This window comes from Solanum verrucosum, unplaced genomic scaffold (genome assembly GCF_900185275.1).
Source record: "Solanum verrucosum unplaced genomic scaffold, falcon-dt-bn FXZP01000252.1, whole genome shotgun sequence".
Taxonomy (NCBI): domain Eukaryota; kingdom Viridiplantae; phylum Streptophyta; class Magnoliopsida; order Solanales; family Solanaceae; genus Solanum; species Solanum verrucosum.
This window is the reverse complement of record NW_026019988.1, coordinates 392,086-403,547: the sequence shown is the minus strand read 5'-3', so window position 1 is coordinate 403,547 and position 11,462 is coordinate 392,086. Positions and strand designations below refer to the sequence as shown.

Sequence of the window (11,462 nt, the reverse complement as noted above, 5' to 3'; positions counted from 1 at the left end):
TCCAATCAAAAAGTTAATTCTTTTGTTGAACTGTGTGGGCCCAACTCATGGGCTCACAATACTATGTCGGCTCCTCATTCCGTTTTTCCTTTAATAGTAATAGTAATATTTCTATTTAGTCTTTTCATTATATTACATTTATTTCTCTTATTCCATTTTGTAGGTTATAGATTTAAAAATTATATAAATAATATTATAAATTATAATAATTAATAATATAAATATTTAAAAATTATATAAAAAAATTGATTGACTCTTGACATTCTATTGGTACCACATAAAACGGGTTAGATGATAAACATATATTATTTAAAATTGCCGTAAATATTTTAAAGCTATATTAAAAAATCCGACTGACTCTTGACATTCTATTGGTACTACATAAAATGGGTTAGATGATAAACATATATTATTTAAAATTGACGTAAAAAGTACAATAAATCACAATAATTAATAATCTAGAAAAAATTAAAATACATATAAGAAAATCACTTGACTCCAAAATATCTATCAATGTCACATAATTTGGGACATGAGAAGTAACATAATTTGAAAATTAAAAAGGTGCTATAAATTATAATAATTAATAACTTAATATATTTAAAAGACATAAAAAATAGCTAATTTTTGAAATCTTATTTATGCCACATAAATTAAAACAAACAAAGTATTATAAATTACCATAATTAATAACTTATAGTATTTTTAAAAATCATATAAATTTTTTGATAGCTTCTCAAGTTTCATGATATCACATAAATTGAAACAAAAAATATTAACATATATTGGATCCCATGCTGGCACGAGTCCTCCGTAGAGGGTTAAATTTGTTTTCCAGAAAAAATACTGATATTGTGTGTCTTGTGCAACTCTCCACACGTGTCCCGGCTATACAATAACACATGCTTACAGCTCCACCGCCAAACAATAGCTACACACGTGCAAGTTTATCAGATTTTTTGGGTGGTGCTCTAACCAGTGTTTGTTCAATGATAAAAAAAGAGTGACACTTGCAGTACTGTTTTGCTAATCTTCAACAGAAACTCACTGATTGAGCTTCATCCTTGTTGCTGTAACAAAAAATGGAAATCAAGCCAACAGAAATCAGCATTTCCAAGATGTTTGGAGGTTATAACAAGAGATACAAACACTATAGCCCAACTCTTGGATGTTCAATGAATTTCCATATCTTTTTTCCTCCTTCTTCTTCCCCTTCTCACAAATTCCCTGTAAGTTCCATCTTTTTCAAGAACCCATTTCAGGGTTTTGCTTAAATTATCCATTAATTTGATTATCATCTAGGTTTTATGGGTTTTTTCAAGAACCCATTTCAGAATTGTCCTTAAATGTCTCAAATTTATTATGCTCTAGGTTTTATGGGTTTATTCTAGAACCCATTTCAGAATTGTTCTGTACTATTTTTTTTTTCTTTTTGGGTTTGAGTTTTTGATTTCTTTGTTAATTTGTTGGTTTAGTGAACTTATGTGGATGATCTGTTGTTACCTTATCAAGTTAATCTTTTTGAGTTTGTTCTTAAGCCCTTTATTGGAATGCAATTGATCAGAACAGGTGCAGTTGATATAGATGAATTTGTTTAACCGATCCCCGTTTAGCTTGGATTGACGCATGGTTAATTGATTGTTCATAATTTTATGTGATCTAAAGTTATTCACTTGGATGAATTTGAAATGTTTTCTTTAAGCAGAGGGTCTATGGGAAACAACCTCTCTATCTCTACGAGGTAGGGGTAAGGTTTGCGTACACACTTCCCTCCCCAGACCCCATTTGTTGGGATTACACTGGGTATGCCCTTTTTGTTGTATTTGTTAAGTGGTAGGAGAGTATTTGTGATATTTTTTATAGAGTGTTGGGTAAATTTTGATGGACTTGTTTTATAATAGTACATGAGTAACAATATTGGTTAGCTATGTGAATTACTAATGCTGCCATGGATGCACCAATTATTAGGTGCTTTACTGGCTCTCCGGCTTAACGTGCACGGATGAAAACTTTATAGCTAAATCTGGTGCTCAACGTGCTGCTTCTAGTGAGGGCGTGGCACTGATTGTCCCAGATACATCTCCAAGTAAGTGTCTCTTTGTTTTTTTTTTTTTTTTCTGTAAATGCTGTGTGGCTGTATTTTGTAATGTCATTCATTAGATATGGTTGGTCCCAAGGGGTGGTATTATTGAGTATACTCCATGTAGTGATATGTGCTGGACTTTTACTGCCAATCACATTGATCTTATTAGCTGACCAGGAAAATCTGGATTTAGTTGATAAGGCTGCAATCTCTCATATATATATGTGTGTGTGTGTGTGTGTGTATCTGAAATTAGTATACTATTGGATGATAATTTTCTTTAATCAAACTATTCTTGTGTTTAGTTCCTTTTGCTAACACAGCTATGAATCTAACTGAATATTGTCTTGTCTTATTACAGGAGGCCTAAATGTGGAAGGAGAGTCAGACAGCTGGGATTTTGGAGTAGGTACGTCAAATACTGTATGCTCTTCGAACTATGTAATGTTGAACTTGATGATTGATCAGGGAAGTATCAACTATGTACTTATGCAGAATTTGACATGTGAACGACCACATGGACCATGTGGGATTTTAAGGGCTTCCCTTTATGTTTCTACATGTCTGCTCTATATGTTTTCCCTTGATGAATCAGTGGTGGAGATGGTTATATGTCGCTGCCATCTATTAGAGCTCCACTGATATGATTTATATGCTTCCAAATTCTGTTTCTTCCGTTCCTTATGCGAAGTCAAGACAAAGGAAAGAAAAGAAATACTACTAGAAACTAACAATAAAGGCTCGTCTCAGCAGGGACATATTTCCTGGTCATATCAGCTTCCCATTATCACTCCAGAATGATGTCCTGCTACCATTTTGTACTCTCATGGAGACTTGATTGATTCATAATAGCAGGCCCTAATACCCTGGTAGATCTCCAAAAACTAACAACATAAGCTGAATTAACTGGTTTAGTCGTCCAGTCTTCTGCTTCATGTTTAGCTTTAATCGCCTTTCTCCATAAGCTTGATGGTCTTGAGAGTATCTCCAAAACCACTTCAGTTTGAGTGTTTTACTGTGATTCTTTAAGTTTTTAATTCCCAATCCACCTTGAGCTCTGTTGAGAATTACCTCCTTCCACTTGACCAGATGGTCTTGCCACAAAAACTTCCTTCTTATGATGTCCAACCTTTGAATAACTCCCACAGGAAGGGGAGAAGGGACATCATATAGGTTGACAAAGAATCTATTACTGAATTTATCCGAGTGAGCCTTCCTCCCAGTGACAAGTATCGAAACTTCCCTCTTGAGCGTTTTCTCTCACATTTCTCTGGTACATTGTTCCAGATTCCTAGATATTTTGATTTGGCCCCCAATGACATGCCAAGATATGAGTAGGCAGAGCCCCCACTTCTCTCCCCAAAATCATTGCCAAGGCCTCCATATTTATAACTTCATTAATTGGGAAAATATGACTCTTTTGCCAATTAATATGCAGCCCAGTAACATCTTCAAAGAGCACCAAAATAATTCTCAAAATTCTCAGTTGCTCCACCTCTGCATTACAAAAGATCAACGTGTCATCAACATATTGCTACCTCAAAGCTATTAATCCACCCATTGAGTTTAGCATTTTTAACCATGATGTTAAAACCTTCCATGGGAATTATGAAAATAAAAGGAGACAAAAGGTCGCCCTGCCCAAAACTTCTTTGAGACCTCTTTGAGCTCTCTTTGAGTAGGAAAGAAACCTCCTTAGGAACCATTAATTATTACTGAGAATCTGACAGTAGATACATAAAATTTCATCCACTTGATCCATTTCACTCCAAATCCCACTTGTTGTAACATGCTTAATAAGAAGGTCCAATTCACATGATCATATTCATATGCTTTTTCAATATCTAACTTGCAAAGAATACCAGGCTTCTTCTGGTTCTGTCTTGAGTTCACTGCTTCATTGGCTATATCAGAATGACATTCATTATTTCCCTCCCTTTTATGACGGCCATATGTTGGGCATCTACCTATTTTCCATTACCCTTTTCAGCCTCTTGGCCAGAACCTTTGCAATGATCTTGTAAATACTGCCTATAAAACTTATAGGTTTGAAATCCCTCAATTCGTTTGCACCATTTTTCTAGGGATCAAGGCAATGTAAGTTGCATTGAGACTCCTTTCAAAGAAATCATGAGAGTGAAAGTTATAGAACACCTCCATGATGTCCTGCTTGAGCACCTCCTGAGATAAAGAATCCCATTGTAAAGCCATCAAGACCTGGAGCCTTATCTATAGCACACATTTTTAGACACCCCAAAACTTCTTGTTCTTCCAATCTGATCTGAAAGAGATCCTTTTCTTCCTCAGAAACTGCTGGACAGTTCCCAAAATTGGTTGTTGGTTTCCATTATTCAGTCACAATATAGAGTTTATTTTTGTAGAAGTCCAAAATCTCATTCTTGATTCTCTGAAATTAATTCATCCTTTATCACTAAGGGGTCGTTTGGTAGAGTGTATTAAGAAAAATAATGCATGTATTTGCCTTGTGTCTTACAAGTACCTTGTTTGGTACTCTTTTCAAGCATTAGTTATACACTCTATTGTGTATTGCTAATACCATGGATTTCTAGGTATTAGCAATGCAATGATTTTAATGCATGCATTAACTCAATTAAAGACCCAATTGTCCCTCAATACCTTTTTTATATCTCTTCTACTGAAGGGTATCTTTGTAAATAATTTTTTTAATGCAATGCATTCTATTTTTAATGCATCCAACCAAGCCATGCATAAAAATAATCTATGTATAATTAATGCAAGCATAACTATTACATGCATTGCTAATGCAAGCATTACTAATACACTCTATTTAGCATTATTTTTATACACTCTGCCAAACGACCCCTAAGTGATCAATGTTGTTACATCTTTTGTGGGAATATGCAGTTTTATGGAAAAAGTTTGTATTTCTGTCTCTTTCTTTCAGCCAGATGGCCCAGGATCTCTGCCTCCAGGCCACTTCCTTATCTTTCAGAAGTTCTTCATACTTCATCAGCAAAGATGCCTTCTCCACCCGTTTCCCCCTCAGTTAAAATTTTGTCTGGCAGTATTCTGTCAGAGCTTTCGTTTTATAAGCTAAAATGTAATCAACTTTTCCCAAAAAATCAAATGATGTCCACCAACTATTAATCATGACCCTGAAATGCCTAAATGAATGGTGTTAGTCATGGCAAACATGGTGATATTGATCATCAGGCAATTTTCGATGGGCACCATATTTCAGGCCAAATGAAGTCTGTCAACAAAATTCATGAAAATCAGCATGTACTAATACAAACGAAAAAGAATCAAATTCATGAAATCGCATTTCATGAACCTGATAAGACTAAATAAACGACGATAGTAATGGCGAACATGGTGAGTATTGATCACCAAGATATTTTTGATGGACACACCACATTTAGAGTTCGTCAACAAACGTAAGGAAAATCAACATGTACTGATAAACATAAAACTAATAAAATTCATGATTTTGGGTTTCATGACCCTGAAACGCCTGAATGAACGATGTCAGTCGTGGCGAACATGATGAATATTGATCATCCAGCCATGTTGTAGGGCACACCAAACGGAGTTTGTCAACAATATTTGGGAAAATCAGTATGTATTAGTTATTACCTGTGAAAAGTTATAAAATTTATGATTTCGGGTTTCATAATCGCCTAAATGAACGGCATTTGTCATGGTGAACATGGTGAGTATTGATCACCAGATCATTTTCGAAGGACACCAAATTTCAGGCCAAATTGAGTCCGTCGACGAACTTCAGAAAATTGGCATGTAGTAACACACGTAGTATTCACATTCACGAATTCGGATTTCATGACCCTGAAACACCTAGAATGAACGACGTTAATCATGGCAAACATGATGGGTATTGATAACCATTCTATATCCGATAGACAAACCAAATTTCAGACCAATTAGCATGTGCTAATAGACATGAAAAGTGATCAGATTCATGAACTCCGGTTACATGACCCTCAAATGCCTTAATGAACGACGTTAGTCTGGCAAACATGATGAGTATTCATCATCAGGCCATTTTTGGTGGACACACCAAATTTCAGGCCAAACATAGTCTCAGACTCTCAGTCTGTCAACAAAATTCAGGAAATCACTATGTACTAATACACACGAAAGAATGGTTGATGTAGATAAGAGTTCTTTTTGATATTTAATTTTCCTTCTTAGAGAACTTGGGCCATATAATACTGAGAATTAAGGATTCTAATTTCATACAACTCTGAGAAAAGTGCACCGTGTTCCTTTTAAAATACTGTTGTGCAGTGCTCCAATAAGGAAGAACAATGGTAGAAGGTATGGGTTATTCACAGTGCCACCTAAGTTCATGATAACTCTTAGCTGAGATACTTGTCTAAGTTTCTATAAGCTGAATTCGACTACATATGACACCTTTTAAATTTTTCTTGTGGTAGGTGCTGGTTTCTATCTAAATGCAACACAAGAGAAATGGAAGAACTGGAAGATGTATGACTATGTGGTCAAAGAACTGCCGACACTTCTTCATGAAAACTTTCCAGAACTTGATACGTCACGGGCATCTATCTTTGGTCACTCTATGGGTGGGCATGGAGCACTGACAATCTACCTGAAAAACCTGGATAAGTATAAGGTATTTCTCTATGAAACTTATGTCTCATTGTCTCTACACAGAGTAAAATTTAGCCTGCTCCGAGTCCGAAGCTAGGAATATTGAACATTGATGCATTGTCATCTCTTTTAAAGCTTATTAAGAGCTTTATTTTCCATTTGAATTCATGTGAATATTCACAAGCATTATTTTGCATATTCTTGACAGTCAGTATCAGCCTTTGCTCCTATTGCAAATCCCGTTAACTGTCCCTGGGGACTGAAGGCTTTTACAAACTACTTGGGTGAAAATAAAGCTGATTGGGAGGTATGGTCTTCAAGTGACTGTGCTGCATAAAACTAGAAATTCTGGAGGTTTCTTCATCTTAGTGATATTTTAACTTCTCTTTTATGCAGGAATATGATGCTACTTGCCTTGTATCAAAATATAACGATGTCTCTGCTACCATTCTTATTGATCAGGTACAGATCAATCTCTTTTTTGGCAAAGGAATTTCTTGAATTTTCCCTTTTGGTTATATGTTGTTAAACCGTCTCTCTTCTACATATGAAGTTATCAAGAGATATGCAAGGGGGGATTTAGAGTTCTAGTTACTGGTTCGGCAGAACTCAATTGCTTTGGACAAAGCCCTGTATATGTGATACGAAATCCTCTTATTATTTGTAAATAGTTTATCTAGAACAATATATGTTGTTAAACCGTCTCTCTTCTACATATGAAGTTATCAAGAGATATGCAAGGGGGGATTTAGAGTTCTAGTTACTGGTTCGGCAGAACTCAATTGCTTTGGACAAAGCCCTGTATATGTGATACGAAATCCTCTTATTATTTGTAAATAGTTTATCTAGAACAATAAGGTTACTTTTCTAGAATCCAGAACCCATAAACTCGAAATTTTGGATCCGCATCTTGAGCTTTCTGCAGTTCGCTGTAGGCTTTAATGAGTACAATTTTGCCCGAGAATAGCATCCTGATCAGTTCTTTTTTTAGAGTCACATTTATATCTATTAAGAAAAAAAAGTTCTTCCATGTTTGTGTAGCTTCTGTCTTTAATCTGATCTTCGCGAAGAGAGCCGGCTGTTTCTGTTTTCCTTTGTAGCTCATCATAGTTATTACAGAAAAAGCTATGCCCGTCACAGTTGACTATTTGAGAGATTAGACTTGTCCTTATATGAAGTTTGATAGTCTTGGATTAGCAGTAGATGCTTATTTAAACAGTTATAGAGGACGTTATGCCATAGCTCATAGCTGAGAGGTGCTTTGAGGCTTCTAACAGTGTCCTCTGATCTAGGCCTCTTAGGCTTTATTGTTGTTAAGGAGATATGTCCTGACCAACACATAAATGACCGTTTTATGTTAAGAGAGATGAGTACTTCTTTTGCTCCCGTTGGCATGGAGTGTCAGTTTTTTATTTGCTTTACTTGCTACTGAAAAAGAATCCTCTAATTCGTGTTATAATTGTATCTTTTTGAAACACTTGAACTCTAAATTCCCATGAACATACAAGATGGATCTACAAAGAATAGACATGATATAAATTATCCATTGTGCAACACATACTTAACCACTTGTGGGATCACACTGGATATGTTGTTGTTGGGAACTTGTCATGAGGCAGATGTCTACTGTCCAACTTAAACTTTTGCTTCTTGCACCAAGAAAAACGGAGTGTACGTTGAATCACTGAAGGAGAAATAAAAGGACGACATCCTTCAATATATTATCTTCTTTCTGCTTGCAGATATATAACAGAGTAAATCATTATGTGTGGTGTCCTTATATTACCTATGAAGATATGACCAAATGTATTTCTCAATTTATTTGAGCTTTTGATTGTATTATTGTATAGGGGGAGGACGACAAATTCTTTAAAGATCAACTGCTCCCACAGAAGTTTGAAGAGGCATGTAAAAAGGTTAATGTTCCTCTACTGCTGCGGCTGCAACCCGGTTATGACCACTCTTACTTCTTCATTGCCACCTTCATTGATGATCACATTCGTCATCATGCCCAAGCCCTTAACCTTTGATTAGGTTAAGCTTCCATTTCTGTTGAAGCTTTTCTGGAGACCTGACGAGGGACGACGACTTAAGCAAGTTAGTGGTGCACTTTTGGTTTGGCAGAAATTATGTTGAGGTACTTAATGAGACTTGTAATATGAAATAAAAGTGTGTTTCCAATCACATTATGTATGACTTTCTTGTTACTCTTGTATAAACTTAGGGGCATCTTGCTATGCTACTTATGTAAATCCATTTTGGTCAGTACTGATAAATATATATATATATATATATAAATGGAAAGATATGTCATATATCTATCCATCTATCCTATTCGATTTAGATATTTGATATCGAAAAACAAAATGGTTGAATTTCAAGAACAAAATTCATTTCGCCCTGTTGTAGTTCTCAATCATTTTGTGGCACTGGGAGTGACTTAACTATTTATTATTGTGTATCCCACCACCAATGCTAATATACATTGAAGGATAGTTATGATTCCCCTCCTGGTTCATAGGGGTTTCCGAAATAGTATAAAAAAAAAAGTGCTTTGAATTATTGCTATTTGACTTGGACTATGACAGTAAATCCCGGTGCAAACGGAGTCTGTCAACAAAACTCAGAAAAATCAGTATGTACTAATTGATACACATGAAAAGTAGTCTAATTTGGCCCAACTGATCGGTGTTAGATATGGCGAACATAATAAGTATTGATCACTAGGGCATTTTTGATGGTCAGATTAAATTTTAGGTTGAACAGAGTCCGTTGATAAAATTTAGGAAAATTAACATGTACCAATAACACATGAAAAGTAATCAAATAAATTAATTTGAATTTCATGATTATGAACGCTGATTGTCATGACGTAATGAGTATTTATAATCATGACATTTCTGATGGACACACCAAATTTCATGTCAAATAGAGTTTGTCTACAATATTTAGGAAAATTAGCATGCACTAACACAGACAAATAGTAATCAAATTCATGAATTAAGGTTTTTTTACGATAATAAAATCATTAAACAAATGACTTAGTTATGGAGAACACGGTAAATATTGATCACGTGAAATTTTGATGAACACATCAAATTTCAGCCCAAACAGAGTAGCTCAACAATATTTAAGAAAATCTAATACAATTGAAAATGAATAAATTCAGGAATTCAGAATTCATGACCATGAAATGAACCATGTTAGTCATTGCTAACATGAAGAGAATTAATCACTAGGCCATTTTCGTAGAACAAACTAAATTTTAGGTCAATGGAGTCTGTTAATATTTAAGAAAGTCAAGAAATCCCAAAAGTCTATCCAAAAGGCTCCCAGACACGAATCCCAATGTAATTTTTAAATCATCTCCCAACCTTTAACCCCACCGCGATCCCTCTGATCACCAGAATCCTCCATCCCTCTTCCTTTTCTAACAATCTCCTTTCACCAAAGCCTCTACCAGATACCAGACATCCGCGACTCAACCCCAAAAAGACCCATCCCCAGAAAGTCTCGCATGCGCCACCTCTTCTTCTCAGACTTAGACGTCACGTGCGGCACACGCGCCAACCCGTGAGTTGACAAAACTCAGAATTTCAACCTTTTCGTGGTTCGATCAAGGCCACAAGGGATTTCACCTCCCACTCCGTCTTTGTTTAAAGCACTTTCTTTTCTTTTCATCAATTTTTAGGAGAGAGCTAGATAACATAATCCTTTTCAAATTAGGGGGTAAGTCTTATGACTTAACTGATACCAAACTAGCCTCAGATTCTAGGTTTGAATGGGTGGAGAGTGTTGGGCGGTATGTGAGAAGAATGAAGTTGAGTAGAGTAGCTCTACAGTGGCTATGCAGAAGATTTAATGAAGCTTCAGAAATCAAAGGAAAATCCTTCAAAACTTGGAGATGCAGAAATTTAACTACTCTTATTTATTGCTCTTTGAAGTACAATAAATATGGTAGATTTGTGTCTGTTATTACAGTTAAAGGAGAGCTGAGATCTATTATTATTCTCCCTGAAATCTCATTCAATGCTGGCTGGTCTGATCTCTCTAAGAAAATTGATATTTTTATTAATAAGGTTGAAATTTCACAGAGAGAAACTTTAAATGCAGGGGAAATAATCAAGGATGGACAAAAAGGAAAATGAAGTTATAAGGAAGTTTTTCAAAAAAGCAGATGGCCCCCTAATTAACTTTAATCAGCTCCAGAGAGCAGCACCAATGGAGATAAGGATCCTTTGAGGAGAAGTCTGGTTGGCAGCTTCCCAGATTGCGATGAGATACCTTCTCGTAACGATGTTAGGAAATGGGCGCAAAACACATGGAGAGGCATCCACAACATACAAGTATTTGATTTGAACGGGATCCAATTCCTTTTTGAATTTCAGTCGAGAAGGGATGCTGAAAATGTGCTAGCAAGGAGATGGATTAGGAGCAACCATCTATTGGAACTGGAGTGGTGGACCCCGACGACGGGAGCTATTCAAGCCCAACAACAATTTGATTGGTTTTGGGTTCAAATTTTGGGACTACCGTTACATCTATGGACTATAAAGTGATGAAGGAGATGGGGGACCAGTGCGGCTGATGGATTGAAGCGGAAGAAGAAACCCAACTCAAGAATTACCTGAGATGGTCTCGTATTCGAGTCAAAGGACCTCTGAAGGAAATTCTAGCATATGTAGAAGTGAGTGATGGAGAATTCAATTTTTCTTTGCCGATATGGTGTGAAGCTCTGGCGAGATTTAGACGGAATTCGGATCTA

General features: G+C 35.9%; 1 protein-coding gene across 1 annotated transcript; it reads left to right on the top strand.

Annotated features, from left to right (window-relative positions):
- The first annotated feature begins 984 nt into the window (after nucleotides 1-984).
- Nucleotides 985-9,040, top strand: LOC125818628 (S-formylglutathione hydrolase). Its single transcript, XM_049498132.1, has 7 exons — nucleotides 985-1,229; nucleotides 1,969-2,086; nucleotides 2,445-2,492; nucleotides 6,523-6,719; nucleotides 6,906-7,004; nucleotides 7,094-7,159; nucleotides 8,548-9,040. Exons 1-7 carry the CDS (start codon nucleotides 1,083-1,085, stop codon nucleotides 8,725-8,727), a joined length of 855 nt encoding a protein of 284 aa, XP_049354089.1. The 5' UTR covers nucleotides 985-1,082; the 3' UTR covers nucleotides 8,728-9,040.
- The last annotated feature ends 2,422 nt before the right edge of the window (nucleotides 9,041-11,462 follow it).

Bases quoted from the DNA above. Each gene is read 5' to 3' on its own strand.
- LOC125818628 (XM_049498132.1), top strand. From the start codon at position 1,083: ATGGAAATCAAGCCAACAGAAATCAGCATTTCCAAGATGTTTGGAGGT. The intron at 2,087-2,444 runs GTAAGTGTCTCT...GTCTTATTACAG, and splicing joins TGTCCCAGATACATCTCCAA to GAGGCCTAAATGTGGAAGGA. The intron at 6,720-6,905 runs GTATTTCTCTAT...TATTCTTGACAG, and splicing joins AAAACCTGGATAAGTATAAG to TCAGTATCAGCCTTTGCTCC.